This window comes from Euprymna scolopes, chromosome 31, assembly GCF_053919585.1.
Source record: "Euprymna scolopes isolate OS-2025 chromosome 31, ASM5391958v1, whole genome shotgun sequence".
Lineage (NCBI taxonomy): Eukaryota > Metazoa > Mollusca > Cephalopoda > Sepiida > Sepiolidae > Euprymna > Euprymna scolopes.
This window is the reverse complement of record NC_136512.1, coordinates 48,602,633-48,630,453: the sequence shown is the minus strand read 5'-3', so window position 1 is coordinate 48,630,453 and position 27,821 is coordinate 48,602,633. Positions and strand designations below refer to the sequence as shown.

The 27,821-nt window shown below is 35.7% G+C and overlaps 1 protein-coding gene across 12 annotated transcripts in view; it reads left to right on the top strand.

Annotated features, from left to right (window-relative positions):
* The window catches only part of LOC145255736 (extended synaptotagmin-1-like), an 888,623-nt gene that overhangs the window by 247,769 nt on the left and 613,033 nt on the right, over window positions 1-27,821 (top strand). For all 12 annotated transcript variants that reach the window (XR_013863897.1, XM_080114367.1, XM_080114365.1 and 9 more), the window contains exons 10-12: window positions 5,820-5,941; window positions 7,471-7,577; window positions 16,633-16,716. Coding sequence is in view for 11 of the 12 variants with exons in the window: in XM_080114367.1 (XP_079970493.1) it covers window positions 5,820-5,941; window positions 7,471-7,577; window positions 16,633-16,716 (313 nt within the window). In the remaining variant the exon portion in view is untranslated. The remainder of the gene's footprint in view (window positions 1-5,819; window positions 5,942-7,470; window positions 7,578-16,632; window positions 16,717-27,821) is intronic.

Genomic DNA, 27,821 nt, shown 5'->3' with positions numbered 1-27,821 from the left:
TATACCCACAAACGTCACCAGAACCAACTAAGATGTTGATTAGTTGAAACCAGTGACAGTCCACCATTGGAAGATGAGCCAATAGACACTGTCTTCGAAACTTTTGATTTTGAACCTCCTCAACCGACACCTGAACTACGGCAGCTGTTCTGTAAGAGAAAATTTACTGAGCCATTGATGGTAAACCTTACTGAGCCATTGATGGTAAACCCTAAAAGGAAGAGGTACTGACAGCTTTTACGAACAAAAAGCTTGGGAGGGGGGTGTTGGAGACGCCCTTCCATGAGATTAATGGACTATCTTATGGCGTCACTTCCGGTATCGGGTACCGGTGCCCGGCAGTCAGAGATTGGTACGCGACCAAGCAGATCAGGTGCACACATCCCCCCCATTGAGGAATTGGATTGTTCAACTCACTTTGCCTGTAATATTTATGAATACATGTTCGTTCCTAAAAGTCTTGTGTTCCTTCGTTCTTATTACCATTTAACTCCATAACAATAGCATTCATGTAAGACTTATTTATCAAGCGTTTTATCAGGATCAATTTGCTTCTGACACAGTTGAAATACTGACATCAACTTCCTTAGATATTTCTCTGACACTCTAATGTGAATTTGGTACAACAATTGATTTCAAACGCTCATTGTCAAGAGTGCACAGCCTATCTTCATTTGTAAAACTCTTATCACAATGGAATAACTGAAAACCCCTTTGCACTACTCTTCACTTGCTCTCTTGTATTGCTGTTTCAGAAGCATTGTTTGATTACTACTTGCTAAGAAAGTATTTCTTTTTTCATCTTAGTTATTTAAAATGTTTCAAACTGTATTCTGAAAGTAATTATTGGAAATGATTAAATTATCGATTAATTAAGCAAGTAACAATGTTGTATAAAACGCTTTGAAAATGCCAACATTAATCAACTTTTCTTTTTTTTTTTTTTTTTACTTGAGAGTCACCTTGAAGGCCACTCGAGGATAAAAGTTCATGAATGTACGGTGGTAATTTAGTAATCATTAATGGTGTAAATTGGGTAGAATTTGATATTCATGGGGATGGCTCAACAAGAACTTGTTTACATTGGATTTGAAGGCTACTATGTTGTATTCAAACAGGAAACAGGCCAGCAGAACAGTGTTCCACAGGCAAGCAGTTCTGGGAAAAGTTTTGTTCATGAAACAACGTCTCTTCTGTGGGCATCATCTATTAGGTTTTGAATGGATTTATCTGTCTCATCTTCATAGCAGATAACAAGTATGGACATCATCACTAGTTGATAAAATCACAGGAATTTATGATTTTTCTAGCGGCTAAGAAGAGGAGGCTTCTATTCGCCACCTGCAGCTAACTTACATATTGCTTGATCAGAGCCTTTGATATTTCTCAGACCATCACCCTACCTCTTATTATATATCATTTACAGAAGAATTTTTTAAGGACTGATGAGTCCTCATTTATCAAGGCTCAATGGCAAGTTGAGGTTAAAGGTTAATGTGTGTGTGTGTGAGGTAGACAGTGAGAGCAACATGATTGGTAATGATGATTCAAACTAGGTAGAGTTTGATTATTTAAGAGGACAAGAAGTTGTTAACATTGAACTTGAAAACAATCATGTTATCAGCTGGGAAGTTCTTGGAAAGAACCTTTTCTCATGGTGTTAGAAATTTTCTTGAGTTATTTCTAATACCTTCTTCTTTTTTTTTTTTATAGAAAAGAACAATTTTTTGTAGCATTTTTTGGGACAAAGGCAATTAAAAACCATTAAGTTATTGGATTCAGAAACAAATTATATTCAATTATAATTACAAATACAATAAAAGGTAACACTTATGTCAGTTTGAAGTTTGATAGTTTCCAAAATGGTTGTTCTGGATAATGTTCATTCTTGTTAAAGAAAATTAGCTAACAGAGGTGAAGAGAAGTGTTTTTATTTCTTTGTTATCAGTAAAACAAAAGTTATGAATTTTCTGGTGTACAAAATTGTAAAAATATGTAAGGAGGTGAGCGACATTTTTTTATGACTAGTTTCCATAACAACCACGTCGCTTCAACGACTACTGTTGCTACTAATTCACTGATGAAAGCATGAAAAGGAGATAATTGGGGGGATTTTATTGAAAGTATATAAGTGGCGTACATTGTTATTACATATGTGTTTATGGGGGGAAAAAAATAAGATTGTAATTAAACAAAGAACAAGTGAATTTATTGGGAGCCTGGAAAAATCATGGATTACAATAAAAAAAAAAATGCGAGCATGAAAAGTAGTATGGTTAAGCTTAAATATGGAAAAGTAAAGGCCTAGTTATTAAAGCTGGAAAAAAAACGGACAAGATATTCTAGTAAAAAAATATAAGTTGATAACTTAAAATATTGCAGCAATAATAATTTTTTTTAAATTCAATTTATAACATTATACAATCAGTTCTTAATGCTGCAATATTTTAAGTTATAAACTTATATTTTTTTTACTAGAATATCTTGTCATTTTCTTCTCAGTTTTAACAACTAGTCCTTTACTTTTCCATATTTAAACATTCCTGCTGACTACAATATGGTTGTCTTCAAGTCCAACGTGAACAAATGATTGATGAGCCGTTTCCCTTTAAGTAATCCAATTTACCAAATTTCCACTACTAGCAATGACTACGACATGTTCCCCTTGATCACTGTACACTCATTAACCCTTGTCCATGAGTGGCCTTTGGGCCTTGAGAAGTGGTTACTCCTTAAACGTCTTGCTCATCTACGAAACAATTTTCACTCAACTCCCTACCTTTTTCTGAGGAAGGAATTTAAGGCAATTTATAATTGTGATAATTCATAAACCTTAATGTTACTGTTCTTTTTCTGCAGACAACACACATTTTTTTGAAGGTCAAATATTTACATCACCAGGATTTAGTTAATAAAAAATTTAATCATTCATTTTCAAAAACATAGAAATATTTTTGACTTGATCTGTTCTAAAACAAACATTTTGGAAACTATCAAACTTCAAACTGACACAAGTATTACCTTTTATTGTATTTGTAATTATAATTGAATATAATTTGTTTTTGATGCAATGACTTATTGGTTTTTAATTGCATGCAGTTCTAAGAAAGCTTTGTTCATGGAATCTACGTTTAGGTTTAGGCAAAGATAAAGAGTGGGGGAAATTATTGATAATGGTTTCAACTAGATGAGTGTTTCTCGTGGACGTTTGGTGAGGGCGGACCATAGACTGAAGCTCAGACAAGCACTTGCCATGAAAATAATGATAAAGCAGAGACAGGCTTGCAACATCTCTTCTGTGAAAAAGGCGTTGCAGGGAAGAGAAAAGACATCCCCCACGAGGCTATAAAGTCTATTTTGAACTCTGTCAAGGCAGGATAAGCTTCTTCTAGCAGATGTGGCAACAATACTCCATACTTGGCTCTTATACAGGTAGAGAATTGCATCAGTAGTAAGATATCTACTGGAGCGGTAGAACGATCCCACCATTTTCCCAGAATCCCTGGCAACAGATTTGATATAAGTGTTCCCTCTCAGATCAGGAGTAAATGTGAGACCTAGAAGTTTGTCATAACATGGAGCCTCCTCAAGACGAGTCATTCATTTCAATTGATGCCAAATGAGGTCAGTGTTGATGATGGAAAGATAAAAGGTTGGTCTTAGATGCATTAAAATTAACCAGCAACCTCTTTCCCCATTGCACCACGTGATCAAGACCAGAGGAGATGATAGTTAGAAAGAACTTAATCATTTACTGCCTTTGAAGTGTTGCCATAGATAGTTGTCGTCAGCATAAATCTCTACAAATGATCTTAGAACGTTATTTGGGAGATCATTGATGTAGATCAGGAAAAGAGTGTGACCCAGGATGGACCCCTGAGGGACTCCAGCATTAATACTGTGAACTTCTGATTTCTGCTCATCAACCACTACTCTTATGAACCTATCAGAGAGAAATGATCTAATAATTCTGATAATTCTATTAATAAAGCACACATTTCTACTCAGGGCACTGTTAGTTATTTTCAAACTTTGTCAGAACCAAACCACTGCTCAGCTACTTTGGACTTGAGACTGAGCAGACAACTCTCTCACGTTCTTTATTACTCTTTTACAGTGGTTGCTGGCAGTTCTGAAGGTGGTTTTAGTCTCAGTACATCTGTTATGTTAGAAGTAATGGAAATAGTGATTTCTGTGTGCAATGGCAGCAGCACATTGTGGAGAGAACCATGGCTGGCTGTTAGGTTTTTGCTAGAATTTTTTGGAAGGTATGAAGCAGTCTATACCTACAAATAACTATTCCATCAGGTCTGATACTATAGAGGATATATTCTTTTTAAACATGGAGTGAAGAGGTAGATCTGATATAAATGTACGGAAGCTATCCTAGTCAGCCATAGAGTATCAATATACTGTACAATAGAGAGGTATGTCTGAGGACATTACATTTTGTTCTTATCTTAACAGAGATAACTGAGTGGTCAGAAGATCCCAATGGGGACAGAATGGAAGACAAACATAACTTACGGCAAGTTGTGAGAAAAAGGTCCTGAATACTGATCATCAGTGTTAGGCACACGGGTGAGTTCGTGATCAATCTGAGTGAGGTCATAAGCAATGGAGAAATCATGACAGAACCTCTCCTCATAATCTGTCTTGTTTGAGTGGGCTAACCATTCCACACTGAACATTGAAGTCTCCAGATGTGAATGTTAGCCGAAGGATGAACAGACAGGATGTGGTCAATTTTGTTAGATATGCTCTTAAAGATAGTAACTCCGTTGTTATGGGGGTGATAGAGGGCAAATATAAATGCAGTGGTGTGAGCAAGTGCAATCTGAAAGCACGTATAGTGAAATTAGGGTCTTCTCTGGAAATGTCCCTACCACATGGAAAGCCATCTCTAATGTAGGCACATATTCCATGCCCATGTCGATCTTGGGAGTCTAATTTGGATGTTAAATTAGAATATCCTTTAATTATAAACTCATTTAGGAAAATAGTCGGTCCAATGCCAGTTTCACTTAGGAAGAATAGGTCTGGATTGGTCTCCTGTAATTGGATTTCAATCTCTGGAAGGTTGGAATGTAGACCCCTGATATTAGAAAAGGAGACATGGTAGTGGGGATCTGCATTGGAAGATGGAGTTCTGGGTTTAATCATGCATTTTTTCTGGAGACTTTTTATGATGGAGTTTTAGGATTTGTGGAATAGGTTGACAGACTTGGTAGAGCAGGGCAGAGTGAAGAAAGTAAGGAAGAAAAAGAAGTGAAGAAATATATATTTTTTGTAAACCATGATAAAGTAAAGTCGTAACAATTAGCCACTAATATGGCATTGAAAAGCCCCACCATCTGCATAGTTCAGGATCCATTCATCAAATGTTTTTTTTCTTACCATTCTTTTAACACATAAACTCTTGATGCAGGAAATTTGACTCTGCATTTGCATTTTTTTTTTTTATGAGGGGGGGGGTCACATGACTTCTTCAATTTCCACTGAAGATAACCTTTTAGACTTGTTCAGTCAAACATGGCTCCTATTATGTAACAATACTGGTAAGCAAAATAATCATTTAAAGCGCCCAAAAGTATTACTAGTTACAAAGAGCCCTTGGAATGCCAAGTGTACTAATGATGAAACTGAAACCAGAATAAAAGTTGGCCATCATTGTTTTTTTTGTTTTTTTAATTCAAATTGTAAAATTAATTTCTCTTTAATATTTTCACTTATTTAATTTTCATTTCATCAATCAAATTCGTTTTTGAATTTTTCTTATTTTAAAGTGTTTGATTTAATTTTCTAAATATTTCTTTTAGAGTTGATGTCTCACTTGACTTGAAAACTGGAGGCAAACTTTATCTGTCTCTCCAGTACACTCCATTATCACCAGTGAAACTTGAACTTGGCTCAAAAGAACAACAACTGACTGGAAAAGAGTGTAAGCTTTCATCTTATGCTGCTTCTTTTTACATGAACTTCATCAGATGTTGTTTCAATTTTTATGTTATTTTAACCATTATATTGAGATTTTTAACCATCAGTTGGTCACTGACATGTGTCAAAACTACTTGACAAAATTAAACACAAATGGCATGAAGCTTCCTTAGCATGCCATGTGTCAAAGCAGGGTAGAATTACTACTAATAATAATAATACTAAAACAATATTTGGCAGAAGTGCACCAAACCCTTGAGATGATTGCTGTGTCAGGGAAGAGAGAGAGGAATGTTAATATTGTTGTATTACGTCATACTAATAGATGCATAAATCCATTAATATATACGAGGAAGCTTCAATAAGTTTCCAGACTTTTTTGTTTAGGCATTTAACATTGTCATAGACTCTTGAAAATATAGTATGTTATTACTATTTTTATGATTTCAGGTTCAAATGAACAGCTACAACAGGAATTGGAATACACCCTACTAAAGCCTGATTTTCATAGCTGGTGAATTTCAAAATTGCAATCAGGATGTGAGGACACTTTAGAAAAACAATATGCATTAAATTCTGTTTTAAACTTAGAAAAATGCCATAGAAAAGTCTAGAATGCTTCAGACTGCTTTTGGACCATCTTGCATTGAGCATCAGTTTTTGAGTGGCATAAGAGATTCAGGGAAGGAAGGGAGTCTGTGAGGGATGATGAGAGGTGTGTGAGGAGTAAGGAAGTTGGAACGCAAGTTGATTGGCCAAATAAAGAATTTCATGGCTAAGGACCATCATGTGCCTATAGAAACACTAAGTGTACAGTTTGATGTTAGTGGGAGAACTGTACACGCCACTATTCGCATGGAGCTGAAGATGTGGACGATTTGTCGAAGGGTCACAAATTATTTGAAGCAGATGGGCATCTAGACAGTTCCTCACTTTCCTTATAGTCCAGAACTTGCTCCCTGTCACTTTTGGTTATTCCCTAAGCTCAAGGAAACCCTTATAGGCTGTTATGAGACAATTGAGGAGATGAAAGATGATGTGATGATGAAAGAGGACTTTGATGAGGCCTTCCAGAAGTTGTTTGAATGGTACAACAAGTGTATTACTGCCTCCATCCCCTTCCTGGGGAAAGCTGCCCACGTCTTCTCTGGTTGAAATCTCAATCTCAAGAGCGTGAAAGAAGAGATTTTGCCAGAAATCACATGACTTCTTCAATTTCCACTGAAGATAACCTCTAATCTGTAAGACTTTTTCATTCAAACATGGCTCCTATTATGTAAGGATATTAGTGAGCAAACTAATCATTTAAAACCTTCAAAAGTATTGAGTAGAATTGTACTTAACTAGTTACAAAGAGCCCTTGGAATGCTAAGTGTACTAATGATGAAACTGAAACCAGAATAAAAGTTGGCCATCATTGTTTTTTTTTTTCTATTTTTAAATTCAAATTGTAAAAATATCTATTGCAAAAAAGAAAAAAAGCTCTTAAGAATGATATTTTTCCTAATTTTTACTTTTTTGTATTTGTTTTAGTATCTGGAGTTTTATATGTTCACATTCATGGCGCCACCAACCTACTGGCAGGTGATAAGAATGGTTCCTCTGATCCATATTGTGTTGTCTTCTCTGAGAGAAAAAGGGTAAGTGCTTCAGTTCTTTTACAATGATGAAACAGATTAATTAATTAATTTTAAGGAACAAGAAGAATCCAATTGTTAGTATGGAAATTTATGGTATAAGTTTTTTATGCACAAACTAAAAATACTCGCAATTGCACATATCCACCTAAATTAATAAAAATAGTTTAGAGCCAATCTGAGGCTTCTCTCTGAATTTGTCAAATTTTTTTCTTGAACTCATATAAGGCTAGATTTTTTTTCCTTAATCAATGTTGAGCCAAAATTTAGAACAAATACTCGGTTAGGCTGAGAAAAAATATATTCAATTCTCTATTCTTTCAAATACACACATAAAGGACTCTAACATAAAGATGACACACATACACAATGCCTAACTCTCCCACATTGATTCATGCAAATCAATACTGATTGAAAATAAATGTCTAAACAAATTAATTACAATTTGTATTTCTTACTGGACTTTTTGACAATTCGATCTATACATATCAAATGTATATTACTTTTATAAATAATTTTTTTTTTTTTATCAAATATGATTTTTGTAATTAAGTGGGAAGTTTGGATTGTGATTTTTTTTTTTACTTGTAGATAATGTTCAGCCTTAGTAAATTGGAATCCATGAATAAATATAGGAAGATGTAAACAACTTGAAGTATAAAACCTTTTTCTCGCGCTCTGTCAGAATAAGCTGACTGCCCCCCCCCCTGCAGAGGGTAAAAATCCTTTAATGGGGCAACCAATTAGCCATGAGTTGCTACCCGTAATGCTTTAGGATGTGATCCTGGTGATTGAGCTAATGTAGACCTGGCTGCATAGAAGTCTAAGTACAGCTCTCACTTTAACTAAACGGACGGTCGGAGAGGCCCAATCCGACAGTCATGCCAAACTTACACCCAAAATGCCAACTACCATAACAAAGAACAAAACTCAAAGGTACAACCATCTTTTTTCTTCACTAACAAAAATAGGCAAATCAAGTAAGTGCTAGAACGCAGAGTCAAGGGTCAATCAATTGGACCAGAACTCAACACTCCATCTGACCGTATGTATTTTTGAGAACATAATGTCCATGAAATAGAAAGTGCTTGAGAACTCCTTATCAAAAGAGTATATTCTCCACATAACCCCAACACATGGTCAAGACGAATGGGTTTCCCCATTTACTATGTCCCATTTTGGACTTCGAGGTGGGTAGGGAGTGTGGTTGATGAAAAATAAACCCCAAAACACATGGCTGAAAAAAAAACCCCAAATACTTTCCCCTCAAAACCCTTAAAAGAAACTATTCTAGTGACTCTGACCTTTTTTGCTCAGATGATGAGAAAAAATCCCAAACTAGGAAGACCGTACCATCTATAGGCGCAGGAAACTTCCCAAGATTTCTAGTTATTGAGTTAATAGGAAAGAAAATAATTGGAAACTTATCAGCTTTTCTAATAGAAAAGATATTATCAACAAAATGTAAACCAAAAACAATAAAAAAAAAACAAGACAGAACCCTACTAGTCAAAGTAACCAATCATAAAGATGGCCAATCTTTACTTAAAATGAACAATTTCCATGAGTATAAGTGCAAAGTCTTTTCCCATGAAAGATTAAACACTTCAAAAGGAGTCATTCAAAGCTATGAGCTATCATTAGCCACAGAGGAAGAATTAAAAACCGATTTAAAAAAAACAAGGAGTGATCAACCACATCCGTATCCACATAAAAAGACATAATAAAATAACTACAAATACATATTAATTTTCAATACACCAACAATACCCAAAGAAATCAAGATTGGCTACTTAAACATAAAAGTAGATCAATACATTTCAGCTCTGTTAAGGTGTTTCAACTGCCAAAAATATGGACATTATAAAGAAAAGGAAAAAGAATATGTGGAAAATGCGGCAACAGAGAACCAGATCACACTGAAGAAGAATGTGTAAATGAAGTGAAATGCACTAACTGTAGAGATAACCCTAACCCTAACCCCTTCTCTAAAATATGTAAAATATATAAGAAAAGATATAATGGAAATTAAGTACAAACAAAAAAATCATAACTTTCCCAGAAGCCGGAAAAATAGTTGATACATACTTGAAAGACAACACATATGCTGAGACAACAAAAAAGACAACTAAACCATGCCAACATAATGAAATACATGATTAATATAAGGAACTGATAAACAAACTGATTACATTAAACATTAAAGAATGGACAGAATTTCAAAATAGTCTAAAAGAAAAATACTCAAATCTGGACAACAAAACAATAGAAATAACAAATCCAAACAAAGAAAGTAAGATTCCATCTACAACATAAATATTAAAAAGAATACCACAGAAACCAACACAACAATCACCAGAAACTAATAAAAATATAAGCAATGATAAAACAGCAAATAAAGAACACTTGAAAAGAAGAAAATCAAAGAATAGACACTCAAAACATATTCCAAATACTAGAAAAAATAGAAACTGAAAACATCATGGATAAAAAAGAAAACACACAAGTAATCAAAATGAAAAAAAATGAACAAGTTAAAACAGCAACATCCCAAGCAAGACACAGATCGACATCCAGATCCAAACAAAAAAAAAAGAAAAAACTCAGCAAAGCACTTCAACAAAATCACAAACTCTGACAAAAGACAAACCCTCTACCTCTAAAGAGATGGAAATAGAGGAAAATTAAATAACTTCATGGATACCCTAAATCCCCTCTTCTAAAAAGCTTATAAATATACAAACGCACATGAAACAGTCCAATGACTCAAATAGAAGTACAACAAATACAACCACACATAAGATTCTACAATGCAATTATAGAAGAATAAAAGCAAACCTCAACAAACTACAGCTGCTAATAACAAAATTGAATTCAGCCATTATCTGTCTACAAGAAAATTTTCTCAAAGATAACCAAAAAATGAACATAAAAAAATATCAAGAATATAACTACATGAAAAACTCTGATCTTTGTGCTTCAAGAGGCATATCTATTGTAGTCTGGAATGATGTACCTCATAGCCACTTATAGAACTTAAAACAAACCTACAGGCGTCAGCTGTAAAAATTACGTTAAATAAACAAATAAACATTTGTTCCATATACATTCCTCCCAGTGAGGGAGGAAAAAAATGAATTACAAAATATAATTAAACAAATTCCCAAACTATTTATAATACTTGGAGACTTTAACTGACACAACTCAATCTCGGGTTGCAACGAAACAAATCAAAAAGCTAGAAACATGGAAAGATTTATAAACAAAAATGATCTTTGCCTATATAATCTTTATCTATATAACAACTAATCTTCAACATGTGACCATACCCAGGAAAATATTCAGCAATAGATCTGATATTATGTGATCCAACCATATTTTTGGATTTTTCCTGGTCAACACACAACGTTACTTGTGGAAGTAACCACTTCCCTATTATCCTTGAAAGTCTAAGCTCTAACCATGAAAATAAAATTCCCAATTGGAACCTAAACAAAACAAATTCAGAAAAATTTAAAACAACCTGTTCCATAAAACTAGTTTCAAATCCCAACATCAATAATGATCAACTCATTTCACCAAAACAATAATTTCCATAGCAGAGAGATGCATCCCCAAATACTCCGAAAATACTAAATACAACTATCCCTGGTTCAATAAAAATACAACTATCCCTGGTTCAATAAAAATACAACAAAGTAATACAATTGCACAAAGCTGCCTTACGCAAATTCAATATACACTCAACATCAGAAAATTTGCATTACTGCAAAATATGCAGGACTAAAGTACGGCAAATCATCAAATAATCAGTGTTCCTCATGGAGAGAATTATATTTAAGATTAACGTTAAACATTAAAACAAAAACTGTATGGAACATGATTAGAAAGATCTCTGGGGGGAAAAAAAAACCAAACATTCAAGCATTTATTCAGCAACAATGGAAAAATAACCAACCCTAAAGAAATACCTAACACATTTACCCAAAATTTTACCCAAAACTCCTCTGCAACAAACAACCAAAATTGTCAGACTCCCTCAGCTAATCTGCAGTATGACCTGAATGAATGAATTATGAATTCCTTAAACAACTTCCAGATCCTTCAAAAAACTTCTACAAAACATTTTCAACAACATGTGGGAACATACCTAGCTCCTGAAAACAAGCTAATATTATTCCAATACTCCAAACTGGGAAAGACTTGTCTAATCCCTCCAACTACAGACATGTTTCTCTAACCACTTGTCTCTGTAAGACTTTAGAGAGAATGGTCAACAACAGATTAACATGGATACTTGAAACTGACAATTTACTGACAGATTTTCAATCAAGCTACAGAAAAGGATCTAGCACCATAGATCATCTAGTCTGCTTTAAAACACTTATCAGAAATGCCTTCATTAGAAAAGAGCATTTAACTGCAATTTTCTTTGATCTTGAGAAAGCATTCGACACCACATGGAAATATGGGATAATGCGAGATCTATACAACTTTGGCCTCAAAAGCAAACTATCAAGTCATTAAAAGTTTCATATAAAATATGGAAAAACTACAAGCAGGAAATGGGCATCTCATTTCCTGCTCATGGACACATCAATCTTCAGTACTGTCGGATTGACAGGATATGAAAAAGCAGATACAGCAGCAAAACAGTAACTTAAAATGAACTCAAGCAACACAAAAGTACCCTGCACTGACTGCAAACTGCTAATTACTTTATTATATCCAAATATCAAGAGCTATAGAACTTGTGCAAAAACAACAAACTTTACCAAATCAAACCCATCCTCAAAGAATGGGCAGAAATTAAAGTCCCCAACAGGAACATGACAAGAAAAGTAATAACAGCAAGACTCCAAAAAGGACATACCACTGCCACCCGTTCAGATTTACTAAAAGGTGAAAAAGCACCAAGCTGTACCCCATGTCAAGAACCCTACACAGTGAAACATACCCTAACCAACTGCATAGATTTCAATCAATCATGAATAAAATACTATCAAGAAAACAATCTGAAAGATATTTTTTACAAAGTTGATCCCAAAAATCTCTTAGAATTTCTAAAATAAACAAAGTTATACAACAAAATATAGTTGAAAAGAAAAAAGAATAAAAAAAAAACAACAAAAAATGCAATATATAATTAATGCCCACCAAAAAACATTACTTCGATTCAAGTTTCAATACCAACAAAATCTGGCAAAACAATAAACAATAAACAAAACAAAATCAATTCTTCAGCATTAAGTAACCCAAAAGTGTTGATATGCTGGTAAAATAAATCAACTAAACAAACTTTATCTGTATAATTTCAGTCTAACTACGAGATATTAATTCCATGTTAGTGTCTTACAATTTTAATTTTGTTGCTTCAATTGTATTAATAGATTAAAATTAATTAATTTTATTGTTAATCTTGGTGAGTTAGTAATGATCTGATTGTTTTCTTGTGGATATGTTTATTTTTGACACAAACTTTTACTTGAGCCTATGTTCACTTATGAAAAAGTCTCAATAACAGAAGAAGAAAAGTTGTTTATTTCAAGTACTACTAAAACTTTGGGGATCTTACTTGTTTGTCTTTCTGCATACTGGATGACATCATCCACTGAAATCAGTCAGGAAGAGATTGTTTAATCTTTTAACTAATTGTTTAATCTTTTAACTAATTCTTAAAACCAAGAACTTTATCATTATACCAAACTAACAGGGGTACCTGGCATTGCCCAGTTGTTTGGAACAAATGTATAAGTTATTTAATAAATAAATAAATCGGAAAAACAAAAAGTGGAAATCAGGGAAAAAATGTACGCATTTTGTAAAACGAAAACAGAGGGAAGATAGGGCATAAATAAACAGTAGAAAATGAACATTACAATGCCATTCTGTTTTTTGCAGACAACTTCCAAACGAAAGAAAACGAAAAGAAAATGAAAAGGAAAAAAAAAAACGAAAAATAGCATAACTAAACAGTAGAAAATGAACGTGATAATGCCAATCCTGTTTTTTGTGTCAACTTTCAAACGAACTAAAGTGAAAGAAAAAGAAAATAATGGAAAATGTAAAAAAAAAAAAAACGAAACAAAAAATGGCATAAATAAACCAATGGTGCGTTTCACCCATTAGAAAATGAACGTTATAATGCCATTTTTTTTTAGTCCACGACAAAACGAAAAAAAGTGAAAGAAGAAAAATGGCATAAATAAACCTTCGAATGGGTTAAGTCTAGTGGTTCATTTCACCCAGCTGAAAACATAGAATGTAAAGGAACATTGTAATAACATTCCAGTATTTTTAAGCCACTGGTGTTTCTTCGTACTGTTCCTTGTGAATGATCAAACAGCGGTGTAAATGGGAAGCAGGGGTAGAGAAAAAAGGTTTTACAACTTCCATTGATTGTAACAGATTTTGGGAGTGAACTCTCACCAGAAAAAATATAGGAATGTACGCTTATCGAGGAAGTTTAGAGATAATAGGCCTATTGAACACCTCAGATAATGTACTGCAGTTTGTGCATATTACCTTTGCATGAAATGTCTTGATTTTTAATCCTATGAAGGTCAAAAGCATACGGGGAAAAAATATCTTTTGTTATGCGCTGGTGTCAAGGGACAAGAAATAAGTAACACAATAGGAACAAATTACATCAAACGCACTTTAAAGAATATGCCAATCCAACGGTTGAATTTTCGCGCAGCAAGATACAAACTGCTGCAGTGCAGATAAAATTCAAACAAATTGGCACACTCATTCCTGAAACAGCTTTGCCAAATAGTCAAACATTGCGAATATGGCCAAATTGTGGAAGACCTCCTTATAGTCGATTTCTTCATATTTGGCATTTATCTAAAGTCAGCATAGAAATTCTTGTGAAAGGTAATGATCTGACTATAGTAAAGCGCTACACATAGTAGAGACAGGAGGTGACTTGAAAGCAAACAACAGTTATACGCACCTGAGTAGAGAGAGTATTATGCATGCAATTCAGCGTGAGAATAATAAAAAGCTAACACATTCTCAAGAGTGCCCAGCAAAAGGAAAAAGTGCAACAAAAAGGGACATTTTGCTAATGTTTGCTGCTCCAAAACCGGAGATAAAAATCAAGCAAGTAAAAGAGGGACACAGTCCCAGTGGCACAAAAACAGGAGGATCCACATCAAATGTTAGTGATTCGAGTGAAGATATAGTTTCTCACATCTTCAGTTACCATCAACTACTACAGTGGCGTATGCAAGGTAAAAATTGGCAACAGATAAATGCAGATAGACATCAATGCAAAGGTCAATACAAGTGCAATGAACAATCTTTCTCCCAAAGAAAAAATTGCATAGAGTACCATTTAAAGTGATGGCAATACAGTTAATTGCTTTTGGCAGAACAGCAATTGGACAAAAAGGAACTTGTTGGCTTGAGGTAAGATTCTGCAATAGATTTATTAGTGCAACATTCTATGTTGTAAATTTAAAAGGGTCAATATTGATAGGACTACAGACATCACGGAAATTGAGTTTGTGACCCTAAACTTAGCTCTAAAATCAGTTGCTATGAAAAAGTACAGACAGACAATGACCAAGCATCCCAGCAGAATACAAAGCCAGTTACAATGCCAAGATCAAGTTCAAAAGGAAATTTAAATGAAAGAAATTCATTCGGGAATTCCCTGATGTTTTTGATTCTATGAGTTGTCTAACTGGCAAATATACCATTCACCAGGTAGACATACCACAAGGAATTTTGATAGCTCTAAAAGAGAGGTTAAAAATGGAATTGGCTCGTTAGTAGCCCAAGGAATAATATCCTCTGTGACAAAACCAACATCATGGATGAATTCATTTGTTTGTGTAATGAAAACCAATGGTTCGGTCAGACTATGCCTAGACCCTTGTGACTTTAAGCAGTGCGCAGATCACTTTACGTCACTCCGATATTTGAGGATTTCATCGCTAAGTTAAATTGTGCAAGATGGCTCACAACCGTTGACCTCAAATCTGGATATTGGCATCTATACCTGGATGAGAATTTAAAACGACTTACAAGATTTATAATACCATATGGTAGGTACATGTTCAACAGGTTTCCCAAAGATGAATTTCAGAGAGCCATAAAAGGGAATTTTGGTGACCTTAAAAATGTTCTTTCTATATGTAATGACATAATCGTATATGGATGTGAAGATGGCAGTGATCATGACTAAGCACTGAAGCAACTGATGCGTAGGGCAAGAAAAAAAAATTGTCAGTTCAACTCTGAGAAATTTGTGGCAAAGACATCTGTAATATCCTATTTGTGGCAAAGCCATCTGTCAGATGCTATTTGTGGCAAAGCCATCCGTCAGATGCTATTTGTGGCAAAGCCATCCGTCAGATGCTATTTGTGGCAAAGCCATCCGTCAGATGCTATTTGTGGCAAAGCCATCCGTCAGATGCTATTTGTGGCAAAGCCATCCGTCAGATGCTATTTGTGGCAAAGCCATCCGTCAGATGCTATTTGTGGCAAAGCCATCCGTCAGATGCTATTTGTGGCAAAGCCATCCGTCAGATGCTATTTGTGGCAAAGCCATCCGTCAGATGCTATTTGTGGCAAAGCCATCCGTCAGATGCTATTTGTGGCAAAGACATCCATAAGATGCTATTTGTGGCAAAGCCATCCGTCAGATGCTATTTGTGGCAAAGACATTTGTAAGATCCTATAAAAGTCGCAGCGATTATACAAATGCATCCACAAACATAAAACAACTAATTTTAATTTGAATTTAAGGTTTTCTCCAGATCACATAGCATTAAAGCAGTACAAGGGGAGATCAAAGAACTGTTATTAAAATAGATATATGAAGAAAAGTTGTTTTTTTTTTTGGTTTTATTTAATTATTAATTTATAATAATCTAAGGGAAATAATTCTATTTTACTGTACACGTTTTAAAATTGTGTCCCTTTTTGACTATGCACTCAATCTTTTTGTTACAAAATCTAAATCACATTAATTAAAGAAAATTAATGTTTTTCTGTGTTTTTTTTTTTCAATGAATTAACTGTTTATAATTGACTTATATTTTAGATTGTAACAACACCTTATGTAACACAATCTCTAAACCCTAAATGGGAAACACATGCTGAATTCTTTGTTAAAGACTATACAAAGGTAAGACTAACCTTTACTCTCTTATCCTTATATGATTTTGTGTTTGTAATTATCATCTGAAAACAACTGTTTATTTGAAAGAAACAAAGGAATAAACAAAAGTGAACTAAAAATTATTTATAAAAACATGATATAATTGTACAGGAGTAAAATTTCCAAATATGTACATATGTCAATGATGTGCTTTTCTATTTCATCTTTTGTCCACAGAATTTCACATTGCTTTTTTCCCTAATTTTTTTATAATAAGCTTTGATGTCCTTTTGTGTGGCTGCCATACTGATTCCCTTTCTTTTAAAATAGTTGTTTCTTCTCTTTCCCTTGTTTGTGTGCTAACTTTTTCGTTTTTAATTTTGATGCTCTTCATACTTCCCACTTTTTTGTTTTTAATTTTGATGCTCTTCATACTTCTAACTTTTTTGTTTTTAATTTTGATGTACTTTACTTCCCACTTTTTTGTTTTTAATTTTGATGTACTTCATACTTCCCACTTTTTTGTTTTTAATTTTGATGTACTTCATACTTCCCACTTTTTTGTTTTTAATTTTGATGCTCTTCATACTTCCCACTTTTTTGTTTTTAATTTTGATGCTCTTCATACTTCCCACTTTTTTGTTTTTAATTTTGATGTACTTCATACTTCCCACTTTTTTGTTTTTAATTTTGATGTACTTCATACTTCCCACTTTTTTGTTTTTAATTTTGATGTACTTCATACTTCCCACTTTTTTGTTTTTAATTTTGATGTACTTCATACTTCCCACTTTTTTGTTTTTAATTTTGATGTACTTCATACTTCCCACTTTTTTGTTTTTAATTTTGATGCTCTTCATACTTCCCACTTTTTTGTTTTTAATTTTGATGTACTTCATACTTCCCACTTTTTTGTTTTTAATTTTGATGCTCTTCATACTTCTAACTTTTTTGTTTTTAATTTTGATGCTCTTCATACTTCTAACTTTTTTGTTTTTAATTTTGATGCTCTTCATACTTCCCACTTTTTTGTTTTTAATTTTCATGCTCTTCATACTTCCCACTTTTTTGTTTTTAATTTTGATGCTCTTCATACTTCCCACTTTTTTGTTTTTAATTTTCATGCTCTTCATACTTCTAACTTTTTCGTTTTTAATTTTGATGCTCTTCATACTTCCCACTTTTTTGTTTTTAATTTTGATGTACTTCATACTTCCCACTTTTTGTTTTTAATTTTGATGCTCTTCATACTTCCCACTTTTTTGTTTTTAATTTTCATGCTCTTCATACTTCCCACTTTTTTGTTTTTAATTTTGATGTACTTTACTTCCCACTTTTTTGTTTTTAATTTTCATGCTCTTCATACTTCCCACTTTTTTGTTTTTAATTTTGATGTACTTCATACTTCCCACTTTTTTGTTTTTAATTTTGATGTACTTCATACTTCCCACTTTTTTGTTTTTAATTTTGATGTACTTCATACTTCCCACTTTTTTGTTTTTAATTTTGATGCTCTTCATACTTCTAACTTTTTTGTTTTTAATTTTGATGCTCTTCATACTTCCCACTTTTTTGTTTTTAATTTTCATGCTCTTCATACTTCCCACTTTTTTGTTTTTAATTTTGATGCTCTTCATACTTCCCACTTTTTTGTTTTTAATTTTGATGCTCTTCATACTTCCCACTTTTTTGTTTTTAATTTTCATGCTCTTCATACTTCCCACTTTTTTGTTTTTAATTTTGATGTACTTCATACTTCCCACTTTTTTGTTTTTAATTTTGATGTACTTCATACTTCCCACTTTTTTGTTTTTAATTTTGATGTACTTCATACTTCCCACTTTTTTGTTTTTAATTTTGATGTACTTCATACTTCCCACTTTTTTGTTTTTAATTTTGATGCTCTTCATACTTCTAACTTTTTTGTTTTTAATTTTGATGCTCTTCATACTTCTAACTTTTTTGTTTTTAATTTTGATGCTCTTCATACTTCCCACTTTTTTGTTTTTAATTTTCATGCTCTTCATACTTCCCACTTTTTTGTTTTTAATTTTGATGCTCTTCATACTTCCCACTTTTTTGTTTTTAATTTTCATGCTCTTCTGTAGCAGAAGTAGCAATAACTAAAATGAGGGGAAAAAGAGCTTACCTCGGGTACGTCTGTTGTGTCACCAGTTGGGGGGAAAAAGAGAATTCCAAGATGGCGTCCGGGGGTTTTTATTAGCATTTACCCCATGCAACTCTCGGAAAATCACGTTTCTGTCTCGTGATTATGCAAATGGATAATTCCCGGCCACTATAAAAGCAGGAGGCTAGAGACGAGTCGGCAGTGTCCTGCAAACTGTGTGTGTGGGTGTTTCTGGCGATTGGAGTGTGTCTTCTTTTACCACGGTTATCATGGACAGGAATTCCCTCTCTTCTGGAGGTGGGCAATATTGACTATTTTGAAGTTGTACTGTTGCTGACAGAACATTTATTTTTTTTTTGCCTACTACATTTTTGTTTCAAGCTATTTCGGCCCGAATATGGCGAAGGTGCGGATAAGCAGTGATATTATCAAGCCGTTCTCTGGCGAGGGAGACGTTGTAGCGTGGCTGAAAAAAGTGAGACTTGTCGCACAACTTCAGCAGGTGGATGACGTAGCGAGTCTGCTACCTTTATACCTGGAAGGCGATGCGCTGGCCCTCTACATGGAAATGGAGGAGGACGATCAAAAGAAAATAGACCAGATTGAGGCTCGATTAAAGGAGGCATTTACTGATGACGCGTTTGCAGCATATAGAAAAATAACTATGGTTAGATGGGCTGGTGAACGTGTGGATGTGTACGCCAACAAAATCAGGCAGTTGGTTGGATTGGCCGGATTCACAGGAGAAAGCTCAGAGAGACTCACAAAATTAATTTTTGTCACTGGATTCCCTGACACCATCTCAATTGCTCTTCAACAGGTGCCGAACATCAAAGCCCTGACCATGGGGGAGCTAATGTCGAGAGCGAGAATTTTGACGACGACTGGCGAACAAAATCAGGATGTGGTTGCGGCCACACGCTCACCCAACAACAGGGCCCAGAATAATCCTGTTAACGTGACCTGTTTCAAATGCAATGTTAAAGGCCACCTTGCAAGGGACTGTCGAAAACGTGGAACACGGTGTTACCGTTGCGGTGAGAGTGGACACTGGGCTCGGAACTGCTCGGGAAACGAGCAAGGGGAGGACGCATAAGCGCCAGTCTCCTTCCCAACCAAGATGTGAACACGACGCTCCCGGTGATAAGCATCCATGTTGACGGGATGCAATGTTTGGCGCTTATTGATACAGGATGCTCCAGGACAATTTTACATGCAGACCGGTGCCGGTCTTGGAGAAAAACAAACGTAAATGTCAACACAATTGGTGGAATGTCCCATGCGTGCTGCGGTGTTGGAACGGTCTCTGTATCCACTGATGAAGGTGTGTCTGCCAGAGTCGATGTGTTGGTGGTGCATGGCAAGCCACTGGGATTTGACTTGCTTCTAGGGATCGACGCCATAAAAGCTCTAGGAGGTGTCGTTGTCAAGCCTACAGGATCAGTGCGGCTGGGCGCCAGGAAAAGTATTAAATGCGCAGCCATTTCTATCGATGAACCAGATTTCACTGCTACCTTTGACCATCAAAACCGAACGTGGACCGCATCGTGGAAATAGTCTGTGGACCACCCCCCTGAAAGGCTGCATAATCGAGTGTCAGAGTACCCAGTGCCAGCAGAAATTCGTGAAGAATACACGCAGGAGCTCCACACCTGGATAGATAATGGTTGGCTTGTGCCATACCCAGAGGATAAATTGGGACCCCCCAAAGGTCTAATTCCCCTGATGGCTGTGATACAGCAGAACAAAGCCAAAGTGTGCCCGGTAATGGACTACCGGGAGCTAAATCATTACGTAGACGCATTTACGGCCAACGCAGATGTTTGTGCGGCTAAGCTGCGTGAGTGGAGACAAAAAGGTGCTAACGTGTCTCTACTGGACCTCAGAAGAGCATACCTACAAGTCCGGGTCCATGAGACACTGTGGCCATACCAGACTGTGGAAATCGATGGGAAAAAATACTGTCTGACCCGTCTGGGGTTTGGTTTGAATGTGGCTCCCTTGATAATGAGAGCAATTGTCAGCGAAGTACTATCTCAGGAAGAAGTTATAAGCCGCGCAGCATCTGCTTACATTGATGACATTTTTGTCAATGAAGACGTGGTGCCCGCGACCCGTGTGAGAGAACACCTCGCGCAGTTCGGGTTGGAGTGCAAGAACCCGGAGCAGTTGAAGGACGGTGCACGGGTGCTGGGATTGGCAGTCAGGATGGAACGCAATGAACTGCGGTGGAAGCGAGGAAATGCAATACCGGAGGCTCCCAGTATTGTTACGCGACGAACAATCTTTTCCCTGTGTGGTCGACTTGTCGGGCACTTTCCGGTGTGCGGTTGGCTTCGTGTGGCTTGCGGAATACTCAGAAGGAGAGTAAGTTCGGTAATGAAGGGCTGGGATGATGAAGCAAGGGACGCCGTACTACATCGTATGATGTTCGAAACCTTAAAATCTGCACAGCAGAACGATCCGGCACAGGGAAATTGGTGTGTGGACGGCAAAGAGCTGAATGTATGGGTCGATGCTAGCTCCCTAGCAATTGGGGCAGCCTTGGAGATGTGTGAAACTGTGCTGGAAGATGCATGTTGGCTGCGACCTGAAGATGACTCAACATATCAACTTGGCTGAACTGGATGCCGTATTGAAAGGCATCAATTTGGCTCTCCAGTGGCAGAGCAAGGTGCTACACATAAAGACAGATTCTGTTTGCGTATACCATTGGGTCTCGGACACGCTAACTGGAAAGGCGCGAGTACGCACCAAAGCAGCAAGCGAGATGCTTATGAGGAGGCGATTAAGCACTCTTAAGGAGCTCGTGAAAGAGTACGGGCTGACAGTGGATGTGACGCTGGTTCCATCAGCACGAAACATTGCTGACCGACTGACACGAGTGCCACAGCGGTGGTTTGAGGCAATGAAAAAGAAAAACGGTCTTGACCCAGTGATAGGCGCGGTCCACACAGACGAGCTGGATGAGAGTCAAATCATGGCTATTCACAAAGATAGTGGACATCCGGGGGTGCGACGCACTACCTACTTTGTCAGGAGAAGATGTCCAACCACGACAAAAGCAACTGTCAGAACGGTCATACAGAAATGCGAGGAATGTCAGTCCATTGACCCAGCGCCAGTCAGGTGGGAAAAGGGAAAGCTGGAAGTTAACGAGAATTGGCAGAGAATTGGAATGGATATCACGCATTATGGCACCTTCAATTTTTTAACTTTAACAGACTGTGGTCCATCGCGTTTCTCCATTTGGAGGAAATTGGCAAGGCAGGACTCGGCAAGCGTGATTCATCATTTGGAGGCAGTGTTCCTCGAGCGTGGCGCGCCGCATGAACTCCTTTTAGACAATGACACAGCTTTCTGCAGCAATATGTTCCAAGCATTTGCATGTAAATGGGGAGTTCACTTGCGATTCCGTTGTGCATACGCTCCAGCCGGGAATGGCATAGCGGAGCGATGTCATCGTACAGTGAAACGAATAGCGGCTAGAATGTGTTGTCCCATACAGGAGGCTGTCTACTGGTATAACATCACACCAAGAGACGACACATCTCCCTCCACTGCGCCTGCCAACAGGATTTATCAATACGAAGTTCGAGTAAAGGAGACTAATCTCGCAACTGCGTCCCCAGCTTTTACCAGGTTGGAGATCGCGTATGGGTCAGAAGACCGCAAAATCGATGTACCACGAGGTTCGGCAAGGGTGAGGTGACCAAGGTGATCAGCCCTCAGTCGATTTTGGTGGACGGTGTGCCTCGTCACGTGAAGGATTTGCACCCTCGTCATTATGTTGTTACATCGGAGGAAGAGGGAGACTCAGACAGTATGATGTCTTCTGAAAAGACAGAGAGTATGATGCAGGACGACGAAGAGGATTTTGAGCCATATAATGTACATACTGAAGAAGCGGAGGAAGGACCACCCGTCTTGCCTCTACGAAGGAGTACCCGACAGAAACGAATACTGCCCCCCTGCCCTGATTGTGAAACACCGCCTATGGAGCAGACTGGTGGCAATAATGGCGATGAGGAGGATGGCAGGGAGGAAGTGCTGCCTCCGGTTCTTCGGAGAAGTACCAGACAGAGACGACTGCCCCCCTGCCCCATTTGTGATCATGAGATCAGGGGGGAGTGTAGCAGAAGTAGCAATAACTAAAATGAGGGGAAAAAGAGCTTACCTCGGGTACGTCTGTTGTGTCACCAGTTGGGGGGAAAAAGAGAATTCCAAGATGGCGTCCGGGGGTTTTTATTAGCATTTACCCCATGCAACTCTCGGAAAATCACGTTTCTGTCTCATGTGATTATGCAAATGGATAATTCCCGGCCACTATAAAGGCAGGAGGCTAGAGACGAGTCGGCAGTGTCCTGCAAACTGTGTGTGTGGGTGTTTCTGGCGATTGGAGTGTGTCTTCTTTTACCACGGTTATCACGGACAGGAATTCCCTCTCTTCTGGAGGTGGGCGATATTGACTATTTTGAAGTTGTACTGTTGCTGACAGAACATTTATTTATTTTTTTTTTGCCTACTACATTTTTATACTTCTAACTTTTTTATTTTTAATTTTCATGCTCTTCATACTTCTAACTTTTTTGTTTTTAATTTTCATGCTCTTCATACTTCCCACTTTTTTGTTTTTAATTTTGATGCTCTTCATACTTCCCACTTTTTTGTTTTTAATTTTCATGCTCTTCATACTTCTAACTTTTTTGTTTTTAATTTTCATGCTCTTCATACTTCCCACTTTTTTGTTTTTAATTTTCATGCTCTTCATACTTCCCACTTTTTTGTTTTTAATTTTCATGCTCTTCATACTTCTAACTTTTTTGTTTTTAATTTTGATGCTCTTCATACTTCTAACTTTTTTATTTTTAATTTTGATGCTCTTCATACTTCTAACTTTTTTGTTTTTAATTTTGATGCTCTTCATACTTCCCACTTTTTTGTTTTTAATTTTGATGATCTTCATACTTCTAACTTTTTTGTTTTTAATTTTGATGCTCTTCATACTTCCCACTTTTTTGTTTTTAATTTTGATGCTCTTCATACTTCTAACTTTTTTATTTTTAATTTTCATGCTCTTCATACTTCCCACTTTTTTGTTTTTAATTTTGATGCTCTTCATACTTCCCACTTTTTTGTTTTTAATTTTGATGCTCTTCATACTTCCTACTTTTTTGTTTTTAATTTTGATGATCTTCATACTTCTAACTTTTTTGTTTTTAATTTTCATGCTCTTCATACTTCCCACTTTTTTGTTTTTAATTTTGATGCTCTTCATACTTCCCACTTTTTTGTTTTTAATTTTGATGCTCTTCATACTTCCCACTTTTTTGTTTTTAATTTTGATGCTCTTCATACTTCTAACTTTTTTGTTTTTAATTTTGATGCTCTTCATACTTCCCACTTTTTTGTTTTTAATTTTGATGATCTTCATACTTCTAACTTTTTTGTTTTTAATTTTGATGCTCTTCATACTTCCCACTTTTTTGTTTTTAATTTTGATGCTCTTCATACTTCCCACTTTTTTGTTTTTAATTTTCATGCTCTTCATACTTCCCACTTTTTTGTTTTTAATTTTGATGCTCTTCATACTTCCCACTTTTTTGTTTTTAATTTTGATGCTCTTCATACTTCCCACTTTTTTGTTTTTAATTTTCATGCTCTTCATACTTCCCACTTTTTTGTTTTTAATTTTGATGCTCTTCATACTTCCCACTTTTTTGTTTTTAATTTTCATGCTCTTCATACTTCCCACTTTTTTGTTTTTAATTTTGATGCTCTTCATACTTCCCACTTTTTTGTTTTTAATTTTGATGCTCTTCATACTTCCTACTTTTTTGTTTTTAATTTTGATGATCTTCATACTTCTAACTTTTTTGTTTTTAATTTTCATGCTCTTCATACTTCCCACTTTTTTGTTTTTAATTTTGATGCTCTTCATACTTCCCACTTTTTTGTTTTTAATTTTGATGCTCTTCATACTTCCCACTTTTTTGTTTTTAATTTTGATGCTCTTCATACTTCTAACTTTTTTGTTTTTAATTTTGATGCTCTTCATACTTCCCACTTTTTTGTTTTTAATTTTGATGATCTTCATACTTCTAACTTTTTTGTTTTTAATTTTGATGCTCTTCATACTTCCCACTTTTTTGTTTTTAATTTTGATGCTCTTCATACTTCCCACTTTTTTGTTTTTAATTTTCATGCTCTTCATACTTCCCACTTTTTTGTTTTTAATTTTGATGCTCTTCATACTTCCCACTTTTTTGTTTTTAATTTTGATGCTCTTCATACTTCCCACTTTTTTGTTTTTAATTTTCATGCTCTTCATACTTCCCACTTTTTTGTTTTTAATTTTGATGCTCTTCATACTTCCCACTTTTTTGTTTTTAATTTTGATGCTCTTCATACTTCCTACTTTTTTGTTTTTAATTTTGATGATCTTCATACTTCTAACTTTTTTGTTTTTAATTTTCATGCTCTTCATACTTCCCACTTTTTTGTTTTTAATTTTGATGCTCTTCATACTTCCCACTTTTTTGTTTTTAATTTTGATGCTCTTCATACTTCCCACTTTTTTGTTTTTAATTTTGATGCTCTTCATACTTCTAACTTTTTTGTTTTTAATTTTGATGCTCTTCATACTTCCCACTTTTTTGTTTTTAATTTTGATGCTCTTCATACTTCTAACTTTTTTGTTTTTAATTTTGATGCTCTTCATACTTCTAACTTTTTTATTTTTAATTTTGATGCTTTTCATACTTCTAACTTTTTTGTTTTTAATTTTGATGCTCTTCATACTTCCCACTTTTTTGTTTTTAATTTTGATGATCTTCATACTTCTAACTTTTTTGTTTTTAATTTTGATGCTCTTCATACTTCCTACTTTTTTGTTTTTAATTTTGATGATCTTCATACTTCTAACTTTTTTGTTTTTAATTTTGATGCTCTTCATACTTCCCACTTTTTTGTTTTTAATTTTGATGCTCTTCATACTTCCCACTTTTTTGTTTTTAATTTTCATGCTCTTCATACTTCCCACTTTTTTATTTTTAATTTTCATGCTCTTCATACTTCCCACTTTTTTGTTTTTAATTTTGATGCTCTTCATACTTCCCACTTTTTTGTTTTTAATTTTCATGCTCTTCATACTTCCCACTTTTTTGTTTTTAATTTTCATGCTCTTCATACTTCCCACTTTTTTGTTTTTAATTTTGATGCTCTCATACAGCGATAATTATATTTTGTGAAAGTTTGGCAAGGGGGGGACCATAGATTCGAGTTTAGATAAGCACATACCATGGGAATAGCAGTAGAACAAACTTGCAACGTCTCTTCTGTTGGAAAGAGGTTGTAGGGAAGAAAAAAGGGTATCACCTACTGAGTTTCGAAGCTGGTTTTGAACTCCGTCAAGGCAGGATACAATGCAGAGCAACTCCTGCCCAGATGTGGCAACAGTGCTCGATCGTAGGGCGCACCTGGCTCTTATACAGATAGAGGCCCTGTCAGTGGGGCATTAGAATACATCGACTACCCCCCTGCAGAGGATAAAAGTCTCTCCATGGGGCCACCTGTTGGCTATGGGTGGCGACTGGTGAGTGAAGGTCTTGGAGGATAAGTTTATAAGCCTCCTCTTCCCAACACATCACTTTGGCCCTTACCTCGGTTAGACAGGGGGTCGGAGGGGCCCGATCCGATCGGCTGGTCAGGTCAAGCCCTACGTCTACTATCAATGGTTTGGACTATACTGGGAATTTTAAAATCAATAAAAAGAAATCCTTTCAAACAAAACCAATAAAACCAACAAAACTTCACCCCAAAGTTTGAAAGCGTTGGCCAAGGGTCAATCAGCAAGTGTAGAACCAAATCCTGACATGGCTGCAATCACAACTTTTTTTCACGCTAGATTTGGGTAGTGAAAATTGGGTTACGACAGATGCTCGGTATTTTTTACTCGACTGAGTATACTGCCTGTGTAACCCTGACTCTGTCAAGGCGAATGGGTTTCCACCTTGACAAGTTCCAATATCGGGCTCCAAGGTGGGTGGGTAACACAGGCAATGAAACTTTTATCCATAATTATGTCAAAACAAAACAAAAAACCCAAACGTGCTTTATTGGACTCAGAAAGTGAGGAAAACATGGACTTTCTTAAATACTATGTAATAGAATCACTAGATGAAACACCGATGACAAAATTATCTCCTTTTCTCATCGAAAAAGTGCTAAGCAGGAAAATAAACCCAAAAATGATAAAAAAAAACGAAAACAAGAGATGGTAACCTATTAATTGAAATTGAAACAATAAACCAAAGCTTAAATTTAAAAAACATGAAAACTTTCCATAATATTAACATTAAAGTCACCCCCACACAATAAACTAAATCAATCTAAAGGAGTTATCCGAAGCCGGGAACTATTACTTGCTTCACCAGAAGAAATCCAGAATGAACTAAGAAAACAAGGAGTCATTGACTATAAAAGAATCTACATAAAGAAAAACTTGGAGAAAATACGAACGCATACTTATATTTTCACATTTAACACTCCAAAAATTCCATCTAAAATTAAAATTGGCTACACCATAGGACCAGTTGAAATATACATCCCAGATCCTCTGAGATGTTTCAACTGTCAAAAATTCGGTCACCATAGAGATGCTTGCAAAGGTCATCCCACGTGCACTAAATGTGGCTTTAAAGAAATAAGTCACAATGAACAGGAATGTCATGAGTCCAAATGTACAAACTGCCAAGGCGAGCACCCTGCCTATTCCAAAAACTGAACGATGGAAAATTGAAAAATAAATCCTAGCCACAAAACATAAACGAAATATTTCTTATCTAGAAGTAAAAACAATAGTGGAAGGAGTTATAAAAAACAAAACTCATGCAAAAATTACAGAAAAAACAAATCCCACCAACCAGCCTGATAAATACGACCAACTAATTGAAAAACTGATACAGCTAGAACCGAATGAACTTAACTTTCAAAAAACTTAAAA